The following is a 22,120-nucleotide window of genomic DNA, read 5'->3' on the forward strand; positions in this document are numbered from 1 at the left end:
CTGGGCAAGTCATTTAACCCTGATTGCTTCAAAAAAAAAAGAAAGAAAGAAAAAGAAAAGAGGGAAAGGACCCATATATAAACAAGAAAGGCATGAGAGGAAACAGCAGGCATTTTAGAAGGAAGCACAAACCAACAGGACAGTTTTGAAAGTTACATGTAGAATTTTTTTTTAAAGCAGCAGCATGGAATGGAGAGTCATACTTTCATATAGAATCCCTATGTGTGTGTGTGTGTGTGTGTGTGTGTGTGTGTGTGTGTGTGTGTGTGTGTGGAAATGTTGTTTTGGGGTGGGGGGGTTTGAAGTTCAGAATAAAAAATAAAATAAAACATCCCCAGCCCTGCAGAACTGGGCAGGGAGCTCAGAGATGCTCCGCTTACACTATACCATATTGCCTTCCTTTTCTCATCTGTAAAATGCGCATAATAACACATCTAGGATCATAGCTTTTACAGATGAGGGGCAGAGAAGGGAAACCACCTGCCCAGTGGTATATAGGTAGGAAGGGACAAAAGCAGGATTTGAGATCAGGGTCCTCCAAGTGAAAAATATATGTCTTATTCCCTGGGGATCCCTGGCTTAGGGGGCTTCCTCTGCTTTTGGAGAAGTGCTCTGAGCTGGGGCAGGGGGCTGGAGGGGACAGAAGGGGCTTTGCTGGAATTTCCTAACCCCCCTCTCTCTCCTGGAGCTTTTGGATGAGAGGAATGGAAAGTACAATACCAGGCAATCTGTCAGGTTGTGACCCTGTCCATTAGTAAGGTGTCCCTGAGTAGTGTTTCTCTGGATATTGTATCTCTGGATAATATGTCTCTGGATATTGTATCTCTGGATAATATGTCTCTGGATATTGTGTGTCTGGATAATATGTCTCTGGATATTGTGTCTCTGGATAATATGTCTCTGGATAATATGTCTCTAGATATTGTGTCTCTGGATAATATGTCTCTGGATATTGTGTCCCTGGGGGATGTGTTTCTGGATAATACATCTCTGGATATTGTATCTCTGGATAATGTCTCTGGATATTGTGTCCCTGGGGGATGTGTCTCTGGATATTGTGTCCCTGGATACTGTATCTCTGGGTAATGGGGTCCAGTGCCGTTGGGCTCCCAGCAAAGTCTCCAATGGCCAAGAGCTTTCAAACAAGTAGAGCTGGCCACTGTGTGAAGCAGTAAATTCCTGGTGTCTGCCAGGGAGGATTCAAGCAGAGGCTTCTAACCACCAGTCAAACACACTGCCACGGGACTTACTGCCTCGAGTAGGAAGTCTGGTCATGTTGCCGCTCTGCTCAGAAATCTTCACTGCTTCCCTTTGCCTCTGGAATGCACGTTTTCCAAACTCCTTGGCTTGCCAGTCTGGGCCACCCTTATCTTTTGCATGCTAGCTGGCTGTTTCCTGAACATTCTCAGTGCCTCTGTACAGGCTGTGCTTCATGCCTGGTGTGCCCTCCCTCTTCCCTATACCTCTTGGAATCCTTGGCTTCCTTCAAAGCCCAACTCAAGTCCCACCTTCTATGGGAAGCTTTCTCTCTCGTTCCCAAGTTGTTGGCATTTTCTCCTTCAATACATTACCTTCTATTTGCTGGTTTGCAGACATGTTATCACCCTCCCTCTCCCAAGTGGAATGTAAGTACCTTGGAGCCAGGGCTGGCTTTCGGTTTTGTTTTCATATCCATGATACCTTGTGCATTGTAGGTATTAACTGTTTATTGATTTGTGCTGAGTTCTGGTTGGGCTAGGGGATCTCCAGTGTTCCTTCCAGCACTGAGACAGAGGTCTCTGTGAGAGGCCCATTTTGGGCCTTCTCCCCTCTCTCCCCACCCCAATCCATCAACCAACAAAAAGGAGATATAAAGGCCCAGTCATTTCCATTCAAATGGAAAAGTAGCAAGTAATACAAGGGAATATTGGATAAGTAATCCCTGAAAAGAAAAACAGACGCTAAGTGCCCTAAGAGTCTGGAGAAGGGAAAGAGCTCACTATGAGGCATAGCTGTCGCGAGGAAGTGAAGACTTTCTGGGCTTTGAAGGACGAGCTCAGGTATTTTTAGGATAGGTGTGGGTTCATCTATGCAACAAATACTTATTAAGCACCTACAGTGTGCAACATGTACTTTTAAGACTACTACTGTATGCCAACCACAGACGAGGCTCACCTGCACGTAATCTTTGTAACAAATGCTGTTGAGTACCCATAATGTACCAGGACCTCTGTCACTTCAGGGTGTTGTGCAGAGAGAGAGAGAGAGAGAGAAGTGCTTTGGGTATGGAGTCTGAGGGTCTGGATTTGAATTCCAAGTTTTCTCCTAGCTTCTGTGTGAACCCAGGCTGACAATCGATCAACAGAAATTTATTGAGCACTTATTTATTCAGTGCTGAATTATACAAATTAAATTATTAAGTATTTACTCTGTTCTAGGTGCTGGGAAACCAAAGAAGAGGCAAGTACAGTCCCTGCCCTCAAGGGGCATATATTCCAATGGGGGAGGCAATATGTCCATACAGGACTCATTGTAGATGCAAGTTAACCTTAGAATCAGTCAACAAGCATTTATTAAGCACTTACTGTGTGCCAGTCACTGTGCTAAGTGTTGGGGATAAAAAGAAAGGCAAAAACAATCCTCAAGACTGGAGGGAGAAAACACAAACCTTCACCAAGATGGCAGTAACACAAACCTTCACCAAGATGGCAGTAACACAAGCCTTCACCAAGATGGCAGTCTTTACAATTTTCAGTCTCCTTGGTTTGGCTCAAATTCTAATCGTGAAGACAAGAAGGAGCTAGATAGGGAGAAGACATCTACAGAGAGGGAGGCATCCTGCTAGAGGTGGCATTAGAGCCGAGCTTTGAAGGGCAGAGGATTCTAAGAGGTGAGGGTGAGGTGGGGGACAAAAAGTCCCTTTGCCTCCTCAGAAAACTGAGCAGGTATGCCCCTTCCAGCTCAGAACCCACAGTCCTTCAAAGCCTCACTGCTCAGCCTCGTCCTCCCTCAACCTCAGTCCCAATCTGCCCTTCATGTTCTCATCTCATTTGGCCCTCCACTGAGCTTGGCAGCCCAGCCTAGCCCTTGCTCTCTAGAATGACCTTTTAGAGAGCAAGCTGCAGAGGAGAGTGACTTTGGATGCACACACACACACTAACACCCCCCCACATACCCACTCCCTCCCTGAAGACCCAGCCAGGGGAGGAACATGATGAACCAACTCCTGGCACAGTGTTCCTGGGTTGCGGACAGCTGTTATCCTGGCTGTTGGCAGTGCCACACGCCCAGCTGTGTCTCTGGCTGCTGTCTCTGGGCCCTGAGCTCTCCTTGGCTCAGTGTGTCTTCTGGAGAAAATGGCACCTCTTGGTTTCTGATGCCTTCCTCCGAGGGCTTGTGAAATGCCCACCACTGGCATGTCCACTGGGGGCCATTGCCCTGCCGTGCCCTATGCCTGCCACTCTTCCATCTCTTGGGACTTAAATTATGATATGCAAATAGATTTATTTCAGAATGTGTTTTTAATCATATCTTGAATGCTAGGCTAGTCTCTGTTAATACTAGATGCTACAAAAAAGAAGAAAAAAAAAGAAAAAATACTAGATGCTACAGGTTATGTGACCATGGGCAAGTCACTTAACTAACTCTGGCCTCAGTTTCCTCATGTGTAAAGTGGGGCTAATGATACTTCTAGGATCCTGGCTTTCTGGCGGGGCTGGAGGGGCCTGGGAGGTGATAGGTCATAGTATCATAGGTCAGAGCTGGAAGGAACCTCGGAGGCCATCTGGTGCACCATGAGCCCTAGAAGTGTCTTCCCCTCTGAGCTGAGCTTTCCTGTCTTCTGTGGATATCTTCTCCCTGTCCAATTCCTTCTTGCCTCCCTGATTAGAATTTAAGCCAAGCTGAGAAGACTGAAAATTGCATAGACTGCCTGCCATATTGGTGAAGGTTTGTATTTCCTACCCCCAGTCTTGAGGGCAGAGATTGACTTTGCCTTTCTTTGTGGGTCCCCTACACTTAGCACAGTGATTGGCATACAGTAAGTGCTTAATAAATGCTTGTTGACAGGCTGTGGTCACACAGTAACAAAGGTAGGATGTGACCCCCCCCTTTCTTCAGGCTTGTGAAATGTCGCACCTTTGGCATGGTCCCTGGGGCTGTCCCCAGGCTCTCTGACTCTCCTAAGCCATCCTTCTCTGGGTTCAGTAGGGGACAACATCCTTCCCCCGCCCCGCCCCTTCCGCTCATCCTTCTGAGTCCTCTGGTTAATTTCATTCTGGTTGGATGACAGTCTCATTAAGGGACCCTTGGTGTCCACCCGGGCTCTGTGGTGGCTTCAGTATTGACTGGCCACCTTTGCTGGTAAATATTCATGCCGTGTTTCCTCCCTCTCGTCCCAACTGTCTGTGTAAAAGCAGGCAGTCATGTCTGGAAGGGAGAGGAGAGAGACAGGCCCACCAGCTAATTTCCCATCTCTTCCATTTGGGGCTTTGCAGGGAGAAGGTAGTTTAAATCTCTTCAGGGTAAAGATTAAAGTGAGGGTAGGAAGAAAAACCTATTATTTGCCAAGGAGCAGCTAGAAATCAAGGCTTTGGGAGATTCAATTATGGAGAAGTCAGCAGGCTGTCTGGGAAGGGACAGAGGGAAAGGAGAGGAAAAAAGCCAACACATGGTAGGAGAGCAATGAGAAGCAGCATCAGCCCACGTAGCATCTTCGTATCAGCGGCTTTCAGCACTGGGAGGGCCTTCTGGAGATGTCCTCATCTTTACAGAGGAGGAAACTGAGTCCCAGAGAGAGGAAGTGACTTCCTGGGGTCAGAGAACCACAATGGAGTCGCCATCTTACCCTTCTAAGGCACCTGCTGTCTCTGGGTAGTTCAAGGCTAGAGAGAAATCAAGGGGGTCAGGCACCAGAGACCTTGGGCAGAGGGCCAAAGAAGAGTGCAGAATATCCTTTCCCCTCCTCATTTTCTTTCCCTGGCCTCAGTAGAGGAGGGGCATTTTGGCTAGTGGCAAAGACCAACGTCTGCCCTGATGAGGTGGGGTGCAGGCTTCCCCTTCCCCATTCCTTTTCCCCACCCTTACTTAAGCTGTGGCTGGTAGGGAAGACTCCAGGGTATATGAGGAGATGCAGGCAGAGCCAGTGTGAATCCTGTAGCCAAGCTGACTTGTTGCAGCCAAATTGAAAAACTATTTAGAGTGCTGGCAGAGAAGAACAGGGAGAGGAGGAGGAGGAGGAAAGGAGGGAGCGAAAGAGAGAGAGAGAGAGAGAGAGAGAGAGAGAGAGAGAGAGAGAGAGAGATGGGAGAGAGGAGGGACAGAGAGAGACAGAATGGGAAAGGGAGAGGAGGAGGAGGAGGAAAAGAGGGAGAGAGACAGAAAGAAAGAGAGAGAAGGGGAGAGAGGGAAAAAGAAAGGGGTAGAGGGAGGAGAAGGAGTGAAAGAAGGAAAGGAAGAGAGAAAAGGGGAAGCATAGAAGGAGAGATAGAGGAAGAGGGAAAGAGAAGGGGAGTGGAAGAAGAAGAGGAGGAAGAAGAGGAAGAGGGAAGGGGAAAGAAGAATCCTCTTCCCCTCCTCCTTTCCTTTTTAGTATGCAGGGTACTCATTGTGTGAGCAGTCCCAAAAATATTCTGCTCACAAGATCATTTTATCCCAAACCTCCAAATATCTCCCCCACCCGCACTGAGGCTCCCACCTCTCATCCTCCCCAGGCTCTTTTCTCTTCCCTCTCCTCCCATCCTGTCCCCATCCCCCATCCCAGGCTTTCTGGCCTCCAGCACACAGTAAAGAAATCCCACGCAGTCACTACCCTGATCAGTCCCCAGGAGTGGAGCTCCCCTATTTATCTCCCCTATTAGTAGTTGCCTGTTTTCCTGTTCCCCCTGCGTGGCCATGTGAAAGACAGGGAAACCTCTCCAGAGAGGATATCAGCCCAGCTGACTCAGGCAAGGGACCCACTCGAGCCTGCTGAGGTGGGGGTGGGGGATGAGAGGGTGGCGCTGCCTCCATTGCTTGGCCCAACATCCGGACAGTTCCAAGCAAGGCAGCTGCCCTGTGGGCTTTCTACCCTAGGGATCCCTTGGGGGAGCCCAAATCCCCCAGGAGCCACATCCTTGCATGGAGAACTCTACTTGGGGCTCCTTGTGGGGCTCCCCTGCCCCCATCGTCCATGGCAGTATGTTGCTTAGGGGTGGCAGAGCGGGGGAGGGGAGGTGCCTTCTTCAGTTTAGGTAAGATTTGCCATGACCACCCTTTGGGGCCCACTGTGCGATGCAGAAACGTAGAGGACAGCCAGATGACATACTAGAGAAAAAGAAAAGGGGGTTCCTGGAGGCAGCTAGGTAGCGCAGTGTATAGAGCACCGGCCCTGGAGTCAGGAGGACCTGAGTTCAAATATGGCCTCAGACACATAATACTTACTAGCTGTGTGACTCTGGGCAAGTCACTTAACTAAAAGTGCCTCACTAAAAAAAAAAGGGGGGGGAGCAGGGCGTTCATGTCAATTAACAGGTCAATTATTAAGCCCCATCCTGTGTGCCAGGTACAGGGGATACAAAGGCAAAACATGAAATAGCCCCTGCCCTCAAGGAGCTTATAGCCATTCTGTCAGGGAAGACATTGGCACAAACACAGGGTGTCCCAAAAGTCTCGGTGCAGTTTAAAGCTATACTACACTAAGACTTTTGGGACACCCTAAGCATGGATTTATGTCTGTACACATACACACACTCACTCATGCACTCACACACACGTTCTATTGGGGTATGGAGGGGAGGATGACAGCGTGTCGTAGAGGAGCAAATATATTCAAATGCTTAAAATCATAATCCAAGGTCCCAGAAATTGGGAAACCTGATATTTAATTTGCCTCTCTTGGGGGCTAGCTAGCTGTGTGGCCCTGAGAAGGGTTCCTTAGCCTCTCTGGGCCCCTGGACCCCACCCTTAAAGCAAGAAGGCATTTGGTGGTTTGGCCACCAAAGGGAATGTGCCGGAAGCTGCTGATTTAGAATTCAGGAGGTGTGGATTTTCAGCTCCTCCAGCTGAGACTTCACCGTCTCCTTCCTTCATTCACAGGATTGGAGAGCTAGGTTTGGGGTGGGATAAGCTTGAGAGCTTATCTAGTCCAACAAACTAGTGCCTTTTATAAAGGGGAAACTGAGTCACAGAAAAGGCAAATGACTTGCCCAAGGTCATGTAGGTAAGAAGTAGCAGAGCCCAGATGTAAATCCCAAGATCCTCCAATTTCACATCCCTCTTTTCAGGACACCGTACCCCATCTTCCCTCCCTCTCCTCCTCCCCTTATTCTCTTCTTTCTTCCTTTTGTAAGTCCTTTCCCCCCTTTCTTTCTCCCTCCCTCCCTCCTTTCCTTCCCATGGAGCATGGGAATGGCCTGAAGTCATTGAGGGTTGAGAACAGGCTTCTGCCCAATGGCCACCTCCCACCATCTCTCCCCCACCCTTGATGGCTCCTATGGCTGAGACTTTTGGTTCCCCACACCCCAACTGAAACTCTGAGGATTATGAGTCATGGGCCCCAGGAGTCATTAGCTAGCGTGGCCATGAATCTGGTCCAAGAGGACAGCCTCCCCCCTTTCTATCACTTCCTGTCCTTCCTTTCCCCCTCCCTTGCTTCTCTGTCCTTTCCTTCTTTCCCTCCCTCCTGTCTCCTCCTTCCCTCTCCTTCCCACTCTCCTTCTTCTCTGTCCCCCTCCCTTCTTCAGTCAGGAATCCACTGGAGAAAAATAAATTTAACAAACAAACAAACACAGAGATAACTTGTTGGGGAGGGTGCCATCTGCCCGAGCTGAGCAAAGCAAGGACTGGCTGCCAGTCAGGTTGGCAGGCCATGCCAACAAGCAGCACCCTAGAGTCAGGCCCCCCTGGGGCTCTTGGAGGCCCTCTTCCTTGGGTCATCTTGTCCATTCCCCTGCCTGCAGGAGTGGTTGGCAGCCAGTCCAGGCACAGGAGAGGATCCTAAGTGAGGTAGATCAGAGAGAAGCCTCCTAGGCCTCCTTCCAGCTCAGGCCACTTTCTGCCTGGGTCGGCTCCCCACCCTCTTCTGGCCCATGGTTTACTGAGTCCTCTGGGGCTGGGGAGGTAGGATGGCGAAGTCACCAGGGATCCCAGGGCCTAGAGCTGAGAGAGACCTGAAAGACTCTTTAATTTTATAGATGGGGGCAGCTAGGCGGTACAGTGGATGGAGCACTGGCCCTGGAGTCAGGAGGACCTGAGTTCAGATGTGCCCTCAGACACTTGACACTTACTAGTTGTGTGGTCCTGGGCAAGTCACTTAACCCCATTGCCTAGCCCCCCCCAAAAAAAAATTATAGATGAAGTAAAGGACCTTAAACCTCAAACATGATATAATAACAATAGCCTATATTTACAAAGTGCTTTATGTTTGCTAGCTCAAGTGATTTTCACAGCAACCCTGGGAGGTAGGGGCCCTTATTATGCTCATTTTGCAGATGAGGAATCTGAAGCAGACAAAAGTTAAGTGACTTGTCCAGAGTCACTCAGCTAGTAAGCACTGAGTCAGAATTTAAATTCAGGTCTTCCTGACTCCAAGTCCAATCCAACCTCACACAGTAAGCGTCTGTGGCAGGATTTGAACTCAGCTCTTCTGGACTCTAATCCTTTCACTGCATCTGGTGCTCTGCTAATCTTTTCTTTAAGAATTTTTTTTAATTTTTAAAAATGTGTAAGCATTCATTTTTTCTCCTTCCTGTCTTCTCCTCCCCCCCCCACTGCAAAATAAAAAAAGAAAAACAAAACCCATGTAACAAGTACGCACAGTCAAGCGAAACAAATCCCCTCACTGACCATGCCCAGAAATGGAGTCCTCTGACATCGTGGCTGGGCATTTATTTCCCAGAGCAGAGTTGCCACTCTTTCGACGTCAGTGTGGTCATTATTGTATAAACTGTTCTCTGGCTCTTCTCACGTCACTCAGCATCATCTCCCCCTGTCTTCCCAGGTCTCCCTGAAACCTTCCCTTTCCTCATTTCTGAAGGACCAGTAGCATCCCATTCCTTTCACACGCCATGATCTGTTCAGCCCTTCCCAAACCGATCAGCTCCTCCTTGTCTCCCCTTCGATACCCTAAAGATTTGCTGCTCTATCCATACCTGAACACCTCTGGGAAAAAGAATGGGGCAGGGCCTCTGGGGAGACTGGGACAAAGGTTAAGTGTAGCCAAGGAAAAATTATTTTGGACAGAGTATCTGCTTACCAAGAATGAGTGCTGATTGAATGAATCATAATAATAGTTTGCATTTATATCATTCTCTAAGGTTTATAAAGCACTTTACAAATATTGGCTCATTTAACCTCATGACAACCCTAGAAGGGAGGTGTTATTATTATCCCCATTTTACAGATGAGGAAACTAAGAAAGACTGAGGTTCAGTGATTTGTTCAGGGCCATAAGGCCAGTAAGTGCCTGAGGCCAGATTTGAATGTGGGCAGGGACATTTGTGTGGAGTGGAAGAGGGGCAGGACAGGAGAAGGCTGATGGTTTAATGGAAATTGGATAGACTAGAAATAATCTGTAGCCAGCTGCTTCATAGATAGGAAAATTGAAAAAACCCAATCCACTATTCTTTCTTTCCAAATGTGGCCCCACCTCAGGGCCAAGAACCCGAGTGAATTATCTCTGCTTCCTGATGGGGAGGATAAGGCTCAGGCTGTCAGGGCCACAAAGAGGCCGGTTGTCTACTGCCCTGGGGGAGCTCAGGGAAGTGAGGAGGTGGGTCCTAGGGGAGGGAGGCCTGGTTGGTCTGAGGCAAGGCGCTGTGCCCCAGTGAAGGGGTGGAGGAAGGGGGCTGGGCAGGGCAGGGCAGGGCGTGGAAGTTATCGTTTTACACATGAATTAGGCTGAACCAGAGCAGGCAGAGGATATTGCAGGGAGAGTGAGGGGGGAGGAGGAGGGTGGGAGATGGGTGGGGGAGGGTGGGAGGAAGACACCAATGTCAGCCTTGAACCCTCCCTTCCCAGCTAGGAAGCACACCAGGCTGGAAACGAGGCTTCTTGGCCTATAGACAGGATGGGGGCACAGCCACTTTCCCCCACAATCCCACAGAATCACAAATTTAGACACAAATGGGACCTTTGAGGCTATCTAGTTCAGTGACCTGCTGTTGAGGAAACTGCCAGGCAGAGAGTCTGGCATGCAGTAGTTCCTTAATAAATGCCCGTTGATTGACAGACTGTTGATCCCTCATATACCTTGCACCATTTCACAGCTCTTCTCTTTTGGGGGAGAGCCCCAGGGTTACCCGTAGGCACAGGGGCAAGGGAGGCCATGCTGGACATCATGGCTGTGTTCAGACCTAGTATGGAGTATAGGCTCTTCTTTTCCTGGGGCAGTTTCTTGGCTTTTCTCTTGCAAACAGAGACTCTGGAAAAGCAGCTGACAAAATCCCTGCTTTGTCCCTGGGATGAGGTCCTCTCATTCTGCTACCTCCTCCATGTTGCCATCACGTTGTGATTGTGCAAGAGACAAGGGCGCTCTGGCAGAAAGAGCCCAGAGAGGGAGAGAGGGGAGGACCAGAGCTCTGGCCTCTCCTCTCCCCCAAATTTGCTTTTTTCTTCAGGCCTCAGTTTCCATATCTGTAAAATGAAAAATGAGAATGCCTGTCTTACCCCCAAGAGTGCTGGGAAGCTTAACTGAGGCCTTGGGATGAGAAGCCATATTGAAAATCTCAAGATGGGGGCAGCTAGGTGGTGCAGTGGTTAGAGTCCTGTAGTCTGGAGGACCTGAGTTTAAATCCAGCCTCAGACACTTATTAGCTGTGTGACCGTGGGCAAGTCACTTAACCCTGATTGCCTCAAAGAAGGAAAGGAAGAGATACTGCAGAAATAAAAATCATTGTCCTTAGAAAGGACTTTGTCTAATGATGGACAAACAACTTCAAGGTCAAAGAAACTTGGAAATATGCTTAACTTCCAGCCCTCCTCTGGGGAGTCTCTAGCCCAGGCTGAAGGGGTTAGAATCACGGATGCCTAGGATGCTGGAAGAGCTGGGAGGGCCTCCCCCATCCTTCGTTTGAGAGGAGAGGGGGAGGGGCTCGACCCTGTCACAGAGCTGGCTGTGGCAGGGATGGGAGAGAATCGAAGTCACCTGACATTGGTCCTCAGTGGTCAAGTCAAGTCACATGGGGAGGACCAAACCTGCCTCTTTGGGGGCTGGGATAATAATATACTGATGATGATAGTAGAAATAACAATTCACATTTAGATAATGCATTAAGGTTTAAAAAGTCCTTTACATCCATTGTCTCATTTGATTCTCGAAAGTGGAAAGAGTATTGGGTCTAGAGGGAGAGGTCATGGGTTCAAATCTGCCCTCTGACACTTCATGCCTGTGAGACCTTGGGTAAATCACTTAGCAACCTGGGTTTCAGTTTTCTAACTGATAAATATAATGGAGGAGTTTGGACTTGATGGTCTCTTAAGCCCCTGATTTCATCTGTAGATCTAATGATCCTGTGACACTGTGAGATAGATGTTGTTATCATCCCCATTTTACAGATGAGGGAGCTGAGGTTCCTGTAACCTAGCTGGTTAAGGTCCAAGAGAATGAGCTGGAGTCAGAATGAATGATTCAGCAAACAGAGATTCACTTCTTCCCAGGCCCCTTCCCCAGGGCAGTGAGAGGGAGATGGGGCTGTCATTCTGATGTCCAGGCATGGAGTGGGCATCCTGGGCACACTGCCAGTTCACACCATGTCTCTCCCACTGAGAAGCTTCCCTGCTTCCTGCCCATCCTCTCCAGGGCTTCAGCTGGTGTTGGCAGAGAGCTAGGGGGAGCCCGCCGCAGAAAGCTCTGATCTCACCCTGCTCCTCTACTTGTTCATTCTCTGAGCATCCTTGGGAGAAGGTGTGTGGGTGGCTTTGCTCTCTTCTTCTCCCTCCCTCTTCTTCTCTTTCCCCTCCAGGGCGAGACCAGCTGCTGAATTTTTTTTCCACTTGTTCCTTTGGTTGCTATAAATCCAAGTAGCAGATTTATCATCCTGGGGGGAGAAGGGCTCAGAGGAGACGCTGCCTAGGGGGGTGGGGTGGATGGGAGTTTGAGGTCTCTCCTGGAAACAAGGGCCCATGGCTTACAGCCCTGGTGGGGTGGGGGAGGTAGTCAGTAGATAGGCAGTGATGAGGCTGGCAGTGGAGGAGAGACAACATTTGCCCTCTCCCCGTCTTTGCCTTAGAGCAGAGATTCTTAACTAGAGGTCTGATGACCCCTGGGGTCACATCGAGATTTCAAGGGTTTGAGGAACTTGGATGGGGGAAAAATTACATCTTTGTTTTTACTAAGTCTCACTGAAATTTAGCATTTCTTTCAATTATTTAAAACCATCATTCTGAGAAGAGGTCCTGAGGTTTGACTGGACTGCCCAAGGTGGGACATGACTCCCAAAAGGTGAAGAGCCCTTGTTTCAGGGGAAAGGGATCTTAGCAAACATCCTGTCCCTTCACCGGGTGTGGTAACCAGTGTCGACACCAGCAACGGGCATCAGAGACCTCATGCCTGCCACAAACCAACTAACCCTTGTGTATTCCGGCCAAACGTACAGCCAGGCTTCTCTGGGGCAATGGTGGCAAGGGGAGGGGGCTGAGTGTCAGTGGAAGTCTGCCGCTGACTTCTCCCAGGGCACCAGGAACGTAGGCTTTGAGACAGTAAAATGGGGGAGACCTGAGAGAAATGACATGATTGGCCAGTTTCCCGTATCAAAGCTGGGCTTGTGCACTTCATAGGGCTGGAGGGAACCAGAGAAGGCCTCAAGTTCACCCTCCCATTTCACAGAGGGGAAAGTTGAGGCTCGGGGAAGTGACTTGCCCAAGGTTACACACATTGTATCTGGCAGAGATGGGATTAAACCCAGGTCCTCTGACTCCAAATTCAGTGCTCATTCTACTTAACCACATCCTTCAGGCAGAGCTGGGTGATGTAGGTAAGGAAGTCCAAGCCATCCTTGCGTTATTGCAGGTATTTTTCCGCTCTCCCACTGCCTCCAAGGGAACCATCCTGGAGGGAGCCCCTCATACCCCCTCTCCCAGTCCTGGAGTGCCTGCTGAAGCCCTACTATAGTCCAGGCTGGGCATGCACCGGAAATGCCTGTGCTTCTCCTTGGCTGAATGAACCAGGCACCAGCCAGTTCAGAAGGAGCCCCTACATAAAGGCTGCTGCCCCTCACCTTGGTTCATCCCTTTGCTCCCACAGGACTTGGGCATGGAGTCTACATCACTGGATGACGTCCTGTACCGCTATGCCAGCTTTCGGAACCTGGTGGACCCCATCACCCACGACCTCATCATCAGCCTGGCCCGATATGTGCATTGCCCCAAGCCAGTAGGTTACAGTGCCTCTTACAGTGGCAGAATTGCTGGGGGGGGGGGGGATTGGGAGAGGTTGGGCTCTTCTTTTCATTAAGGTGTTCAGTGGTGGAGGACAGAACCCATCTAGTGCACCCAAGGAAAATGATAGGATCATAGCTCCCGAGCTGAAAGGGGCCTTGGAGGCCATCTTATCCAACCTCCTCATTTTACAGATGCAGTAACTGAGGCCCAGAGAGGTTAAGTGACATATAGGGTCATAGCTTCTGAGCTGGAAGGGCCCTTATATGCTAACCCCTTTATTTTTTTTTTTAGGCAGTTGAGGTTAAGTGACTTGCCCAGGGTCACATAGCTCCCTTCATTTTACAGATAAGGAAATTGAGGCCTGGAGCAGTAAAAGTGACTGGCTCAAGGTCACACAGGTAGTAAGCATCAGAAGTTGAATTTGATGGGGCAGCTAGGTGGCGCAGTGGATAGAGCACTGGCCCTGAAGTCAGGAGGACCTGAGTTCAAATCTGTCCTCAGACCCTACACTTGACACTTACTAACTGTGTGACCTTGGGCAAGTCACTTAACCCCAATTGCCTAAAAAGCCAAAAAAAGAAGTTGAATTTGAACCCAGCATTTTTAGGTCTAAGCCAGCCTTTCTTCCTCCTCACCCTGGGAGCCAAGGACGTGGGGTACGTTGACACAGGAAATATGGCCTATTCCAGCTGTCCTAAGGCTTAGTGCCTAGGGAAGAGAGTGAACAAGGTCTGTGGTGAGTTGTGGGTGTGGTGACATGGATGGAAGCCCATATAGGTTGGAAGCTAAATCCCAAAGCATTTACCAGCTTCTGGAAATAGCCTCTGACTCCTGTGATGTTCTGAAGGTTGGAGGGCGTGAAAGAAAAAAAGCCGGACAAAAACATCTGCCCTTTTCCCTTCTGGCTGCTGGAGACTAGATGGCACATGAGGGCCCTTCCAGCCCTGGAGCTGTGACAGTCACTCTGTTACCAGCGGGGAGTCCTCCCAGCATGCTGGCTCCTGGGGAGAATGAAGGAAGCTGTGGGAACTGGAGCTGCCCTGATCAAGTGGGCTTTGTTTCTCTAGCTCTGGGGAGGTACTGCCTTGGTGGGGTGGGGGTGGAGGGCGCCGCTAGGCCCAGGCCTCAGGATTTCACTTCTTAGGTCTTCCCAGCCCCCTCTCTTCTCTCCCCTTCCCTTCCAGAAGGAAATTGCCCACTTTGACCTTGAGCAATTACTTAACCTCTCTGGGTCTCAGTTTCCTCCTTGGTAAAATGAGGGGGTTGGGGCAGACGGCTTCTGAGGCCTTTTTCAGCTCTAAGTCTTTGGTCCTATAAATTTGGACATGACTTCCTCTCTCTGGACCTGTGCTCTCCTTTGTAAATGAAGGGCTTGAAAATAAATAAATAAATATACATGAATGAATAGATAAATAAATAAACAGATAAACAGAAAGGAAGAAAGAAGGAAAGAGAAAGAAAGAATGAAAGAAAAGAAAAGAAAAGAAAAGAAAAGAAAAGAAGTTGGCAGAGAGTACTCTAAGGTCTCTTCTAGCTTTAATCTGGGATCCTGGGATTCTGATGCCACAGTTTAGCCCTGCAGAATATAGAATGTAAGGAGAACATCCTTTAATCAATTAACCAGTCAATCGTCAAGGACTGATTAAGGCCCTACCAGGCCACAGGCACTCAGCTCCTGCTGGGGATAGAGTTAAAACACCCTCAAAGAACTTGCCTTCTTCATGGTAGAAATGTGTATGTAAATGGCTGTGTATGGAATATGGCTTACTTGTGCCCAGGATGTCCAGGCCTCAGGAGGAGGGCCTTAAGCCCCCTCTGGGATGCCTCAAGAAGAAGTCAAGGTTTTCCCTTTCCCTTGAAAGCAGGAAATGGCCCCTTCAGAGGATACTGGAGACAGAGAATTGAACAAGAGCCTTCCCAGAGATCTCCTGTTCTCTGTACCTGGGGATGGATTGTCTCAGCCCTGGGTCCTGGGGCTTAAGGCAGGGGTTCCCTGACACCAGTGATTCCCCAACCACATAATTCCAAGTACTAGCTTTGTATGGGGTGGGAGGGAGAGAGAGAGAGAGAGAGAGAGAGAGAGAGAGAGAGAGAGAGAGAGAGAGAGAGAGAGACAGAGACAGAGACAGAGAGGGACAGAGAGAGACAGACAGACAGACAGACAGAGACAGAGACAGAGACAGAGAGGGACAGAGAGAGAGGAGAGGCTTGGCAGGCGGTAAGCAAAAAGAACTCCTGGACCATAGAAGAAGCATTCTTCTGTCTCCGGCACTTGTTTTTAATTAACTGTAGGAGGGAGAACTGGGAGGTGAACAGTGGGAGGTGGCTAGGGAGGTGATCAAACAGTAGTAATGACTGGCTCCTGGCAGCAGGGCTGGGAAGAGAAGGGAAGGGGTTGGACTGGATGGCCTCTGGGTCCTTTCTAGCTCAAATTTCTTCTGATGGGAAGAGGGTGTTTTAGCCTGGAGAAGGAAGACACAAAGAGAATGTTATAGCTGTCTTAGGACTCTCTTTTGAGACAGATTCATCTTGTTCTGCTCAGGCCCAGAGGGCAGAATTCAGATAGGTGGAAATCCCCAGAGGGGGTTTGAGGCTTCCTTATAATTTGTGCTGTCCTAAAGTGGACTGGGCTATTTTGGAAGGTAGTGAGCCTCCCTTTACTGTGAATCTTCAAGCAAAGGCTGGATAAGCACTTTTTTGGTGTGTGCGGAGGTGGTGGGGGGGATGTGGAAGGTGAGTTTAAAAATATTTTTATTGATATTGATTTTATATTGCCTACATTTCCCAATACAACTCTCTTCCCCTTCCCCTCTACAAGAGCCATTCCTTAAAAAAAGGGTGGGGGGAGTTCAGCAAACTCACCTAGGCATGAAATAAATCCAACATTCTGTGCACAGCCCTATACCCAGAGTCCCCTTCTGCAAAAAGAAAGAAGGATATACCTTCTCATGGCTCTTCTTTGGGGCAGAATGAGCATTATAATTTCACAGCCTTCAGTTTTGTTTATTTTGTTGTTATTATTCTATCTACATTGTTGTGGTCATTTCATATACTGTTTTCCTGGTTCTGTTGATTTTTACTTTGTATCAGCTCTTACAAATCTTCCCCAAGCTTCTCTGAATTCATCATGTACATTGTTTCAGTAGTAATCATTGCCTTTCTGTACTACAGTTTGTTTAACTACCTCCTATGTAATGGACAGCTACTCTGTTTCCTCTTCTTTGCTACTACAAAAAGTACTATTTTAGTTATTTTGGCACATATAGGTCCTTTTTTTTTTTCATTGACCTCTTCAGTGTAAATGCCTAGCAAGAGGATCTCTAGACCAGACGGTATGGACAACTTTTCTTAGCATCATTCCTAATCGCTAACGGTTGGACTAGTTCACAGCCTAGCACATACAAGGAGCTTAATGAATACTTCTTGACTTGGCTTGATGAACCTATCTTCCCTCAGCCCTTCTAATGCTGACCAGCCCTGCATTTTATCGTTGATAATTTTCTTTGTGTGAGATAAAACCTCAGAGGTCTTTTGATTTACATTTCTCTTATTAGTTATTTGGAGCAAATCTTTTACATAGTGAATACTTTGTGATTTTTTCATAACTGTTTGTTCCTGACTTTTCATCATTTATGTATTGGGCAGTGGTTTGTGGTTTTATACAGCTGTATCAGTTCCAGATATATCTATATCTATATAGATATATAGACATATATATCTATATAGATATAGATATATATAGATAGATATAGATAGATAGATAGATAGATAGATATAGATAGATAGATAGATAGATATATGTATATGTGTATAGACATACGGTATCGAGCTCTTGTAAGAAAGAGTTCATGTCGCGATTTTCCCCATCAGCTGCTTCTTATCTTATTCTATTTGTATTAATTTTGTTCATGCAAAAACTCTTGAACTTCATATAATCAAAATGACTTGTTTTATCCTTTTGATCATCTCTCTCTAACCAACAAGTGTTTGGTTAAGGATTCAGTCATACTAGTAAAAGGTATTTGATCCAATTCTCTTGTCATTTTTTAATGCTGTGATCTTTATTATTCGGGTCAGTGATACTTTTTTTTGTAATAAATTATGTATGATGTTGACCTCACCCTGATTTCTGCCAAACAACTTTACAGTTTTCCCAATAGTTCTTGTCAAATAAATAGTTCTGGGGGCAGCTAGGTGGCCTGGTGGATAGAACACTGGTCCTGGATTCAGGAGGACCTGAGTTCAAATATGGCCTCAGACACATAATGCTTACTAGCTGTGTGACCCTGGGAAAGTCACTTAACCCCCCACTGCCCAACAGAAAAAAAATTTAAAAAAAAACAAATAAATAGTTCTTTCCCCAAGTAATTTACTTTCTCAGGTTTATTACATACTGGATTATTTTCAGTTGTTTGATTCTTCCTTGTCTAGTCTGTTCTACTGAAATGGTGTTGTTATTCGATCATTTTTTCAGTTGTCTGGCTGTCTGTGACTGTATTTGGAGTTTTCTTGGAAAAGATACTGGAGTGCTTTGCCAGTTCCTTCTCCAGATCATTTGACAGATGAGGAAACTGAGGCAAACAGGATTAAGTGACTTGCCCAGGGTCACCCAGCTAGTAAGGGTCTGGAGCCAGATTTGAATTCAGGTCTTCTTGACTCCAGGCCCAGTGGTCTATGCACTGCACCACCTAGCTGCTTTCCTCTTTTTTTAACCAGTCCCAAATGGTTCTGATGCTTTTCAATTTAATTTGAGATGTAGGAGTGGTTTTTTTGGGAGGGTGGGGTGGGGTGAGGGGGGAGCATGCTTGGTCAGGAACAGCGTGGTCCCTGAGATCAGATATAGGATGTTCAACCTGAGGATTGTGTTCAGGTGGGGGTGTGCAAGAGAGCAAGGTTAGGAGCCTTGGGGTTGAGGAAGGAGAAAGCTGCCTTACCCCCACTGTCTCTCCTCTTCTCTCCCTGCCCCTGGGAGAGCAGGAGGGTGGTAGGAGTGAGCACCTGCTCCGTCCAGATCACTGAGCTCCGTGCAGGGAGGAGATAGGAAGACAGATGAGACAGGCTGATGAAGCTTCCAGCACCTCAGGGAAGATGAAACATAACTGCTCCTGGAGTTGATCTCTCCCCTTCCTGCTGAAGGAGATCAGAGAGATCGGATGATAGGATTATGATTTAGAGATGAAAGCGGCCTCAGACACCCTCGAATTCAAGTGGTTCATTTCACAGATGAGGATGCAGAGGCCCAGGGAAGTGAAGGGAGTGACCGCTCAGGGTCACCCAAGTAGTAGGTGGCCAAGCTGAGATCTGAACCCAGGCCCTCAGACTCGCAGCCTGGCATGCTCTTCTTTCCCCATCCTGCCTCCCATCAAAGAGATCGCAGATTCACAAAATGGAGGGGATGAACCAGTTAGGTGGCACAGTGGATAGAGCACCAGCCCTGGAGTCAGGAGGAGAAGAGTTCAAATTTGGCCTCAGACACTTACTAGCTGTGTGACCTTGGGCAAGTCACTTAACTCTGATTGTTTTCCCCTAACCCCCCCTCCAAAAAAAAAAAGCAAATGGAGAAGATTTCAACTATCATTTAGGCCAGAGTTCTCAAAGGGTGCTCTGGGGACCCTTAAGGCCCTTGCTGAGGGTCCATGAGATCAAAACTATTTCATAATGCTCAGATGGTTTGATTTCTAATGTGGTAAATAAAAATAGATATAACCCATTTCAACAAAAGCTGTTTTGGCTAGGGGGGGTCCGCAGTAATTTTTAGGAGTGTAAAGGGGTCCTGAGACCAAAAAATTTGAGAACCACTGGCCTAGACAAATGTTCTCAGAGAGTTGAAGTGTCTGGCTGAAGGCCACACATTTAATAAACATCAGGGCCAGGATCCAACTATGTGTAAGGAGAGTTGGACTGGGGGACTTCCGAGGTCTGTGATCCAGTGGGAGGGAGGAGAAGGCGGGAGGTGAAGAAAACAGCACTTTTCTCCCTTTCGTTCACTCATTCCCTCCCCTGGCTACCTCTCTGAGTCCAGTGATTTGCTGGAAAGTCAGGCCTAGTGGATCTCATGGGGATTAGTTAGAAGATTTGGGTAGAAGTGAGAGAGAAGACTGAATTCCTCTCCCTCCCCCCCCCGCCCCGACCAGGATGCCCCTTCTGCCAAGAAGGGGGTGGGAGAAAGGAGAGAGTGGGAGAGGCAAGAGGTTGAGCAGAGGAAGGATGGAAAGGCATCATGGAACCATGGAAAGCACTGGCTGAGGAGGCTGAGACCTGGACTCCTGCCCATGAGGCTTCCCTGCGTACATGACCCTGCACAAGTCATTATAGCTCCATAGACCTCAGTTTCCTCATCTGTAAAATGAGGGACGTTGGACTAGGATCACCTCTAAGGTCCCTTCCAGCTTTTGAGCCTGTGATCCTAGGAAGTGACCCTCGAGGTCACTGTCCATGACCATCAAGAGTAGCATAAGATAGAATGTAAGCTCCCTGAGGGCAGGAATTGTTTCATTTTTGTCTTTGTATCCCTAATGCGTAACACAGTGCCAGGCACCATGCTAAGCTCTGGGGGCACAAAAAGTTATAAAAGACAGTCCCTGTCTTCAAGAAGCTTACAATCCAATGAGAGAGACAGTGTGCAAACCAATATATGCAAAGCAAGCTATGTATAGGACCAGTAGGATCAATAGGAAATAAGAGAGGGAACGTTCTGGAACTGGGGGGGGGTAGGGAAGACTTCTGTAGAATATGGGGTTTCAGTTGGGACTTGAAGGAAGTCAGATTGGTCAGTAGTCAGAGCAGAGGAGAGAGGGCATCCCAGTCATGGAGGACAGCCAGAGAGAAGGCCCAGAGGGGATGTAAGAGAACTCAGACTTAGCATGCTTTAGGAGGGGACTGGGTGAGATTTGAAGGCCTTTGTGGCCATCAGGGATGGGAGACATGGCAATCAGTCACCAAGGGAGGTGGATGGGTGAGTCTCCTGTCCTGGAGATGTTTTAAAGAAACAGTAAGAACCTCACGGTCTAGGGTGGCTGCCCAGAGGTCTGAGATAGAGGATATAGATCTATAGGCTTCTGGGGTAAAGAGCTGGAAGGAATCTCAGAGCTCCAAGCCCTTCATTTTATAGGTGAGGAAACTGAGGCTGGAGAAGTGACTTATCCAAGGTCATGCAGCTGGTAGGTAGCAGAGACAGAATTTTAACTCAAGCTTTTGGCCGTATATAGCTTGTAGTGTGTGTGTGTGTGTGTGTGTGTGTGTGTGTGTGTGTGTGTGTGTGTGTGTGTGTACACACATGTGGATGGATGGGAGTGTCAGCGGGAGAAGTTGGAGAGATCATCCCAGAGTCCCCCCCAACCAGAGACACCTGAGGCAAACCAGTGTCCTGGGGGAGCAGGTGGGGAATCACCCTGCGCGATGTGTTTCCTCCGGAGTAATTGACTGGAGCACTTGCTGCTTTTAATCAGAGCAAATTTCCTGCCTGGAAAGGGAGCAGATTGAATCTCTCCTCTCTCCCGGCTTGTTTTCCTTGTCACGCTCAACGCCAGGAACATGTGTAGGATGGTACCTCTGCTTTCTCTCCTCAGGCTCCCTCAGAAGCCGGGGGTGCGGTTCCTGGGCAGGAAGGGAGCGGGGGTCCTTTGGCCTGGGCTCTGAGGTCATGACAGGCCAGTGGAAAAAGCTGCCTCTGGGGTCAGAGGGCCTGGACCAAAATCCTGATTCTGATGCTTGCTGCAGGTCACTCTATCTTCTCAGTCATGCCATCTTCCTCTGTAAAAGAAGGGAATTGGTCTAGACAGCTTCTGAGGCCTTGCCAGCTCTAGGTCTGCCACCCTGGCTCCACCTCCATGAGCATTTATTTGGATCCTGACTTCTCTCCTGCCAACCTGTGTGGACTTGAGGGAGTCTCTCTGGGCCTCAGTCACCCTGTTCTGCAAAATGACTGGGGCTGGGCTAGCAAGGCAGCTGGAAGCAGTAGAAAGAGCCCTGGGTTAGGGCCCGATTTTGAGTCCTGGTTCTGCCAATTATTTCCTGTGTGGCTTTGGGCAAAATCTTTTAACCTCAGTTTCCCCACCTGTAAAAAATGAGAGGCAGACTCTAAAACTCTCCAGTTCTAGCTCTATGACCCTGCGGCCTGGTGGTCTCTAAGATTCCTTTTCCAATGCCAAATCCCAAAGGCCTGTCTACTTCATGCTAGGTGCCAAGTGAGGCCCTGGGTTTTCTGTATTGATTGTGCCGGTAAACAAATAGCCCAGGCGGGCCTTGCTAGGCCCAGGCCCTGGAGAAGGGAGCTGAGCTTCAGTCTCCACAGCCAGACCCATGAATTAAATCCTCAGGCCCGTGCTAGGCCCTGCTGAGGAAGACCACCATCTCCCCAGCCACTCTGGCCTTCTCTCCTTCCCAAACTGCCGTGTGTATATATACTTGTATTGATTCCCACTATATGGGGTGTCCCAAAAGTCTTAGGGCCATTTTAAGCTTTATCCAATTTAAATGCTACTAAAACTTTTACAACAGCCTGTATATTGAATAAGCAGAGAGTGAATAAATGGATATGTGTACAAAGTAGTTAAATACAAGGTATTTGTGTGTATGTCCTTCTGTTTCCTCCTAGGTAAGTTCATTCTGGTTAGGGATTGTTTTATTCTTTGTTCTGGTTTCCCCGGTACGTAGCACAGGGCCAGGCACACAGAAGGTGATTAATAAGTGCTTGTTGGTTAATTGATTGACACAGGTGGACCCCTGCCTCCTAGAAGGGCCTCCACATAGTTGGGTAGGTTTGACCCAGAGCTCTGAAGTTGGA

At 48.2% G+C, this 22,120-nt stretch overlaps 1 protein-coding gene across 1 annotated transcript in view; it reads left to right on the forward strand.

The window, feature by feature from the left end:
• LRRC75A (leucine rich repeat containing 75A) overlaps positions 1-22,120 on the forward strand; it is a 120,341-nt gene that overhangs the window by 46,118 nt on the left and 52,103 nt on the right. Inside the window, exon 2 of the mRNA XM_021007003.2 lies at positions 13,199-13,327. Within this exon, the coding sequence (XP_020862662.1) occupies positions 13,199-13,327 (129 nt within the window). The remainder of the gene's footprint in view (positions 1-13,198; positions 13,328-22,120) is intronic.

This window comes from Phascolarctos cinereus, unplaced genomic scaffold (genome assembly GCF_003287225.1).
Source record: "Phascolarctos cinereus isolate Bilbo 61053 unplaced genomic scaffold, phaCin_HiC Scaffold_5;HRSCAF=322, whole genome shotgun sequence".
NCBI lineage: Eukaryota > Metazoa > Chordata > Mammalia > Diprotodontia > Phascolarctidae > Phascolarctos > Phascolarctos cinereus.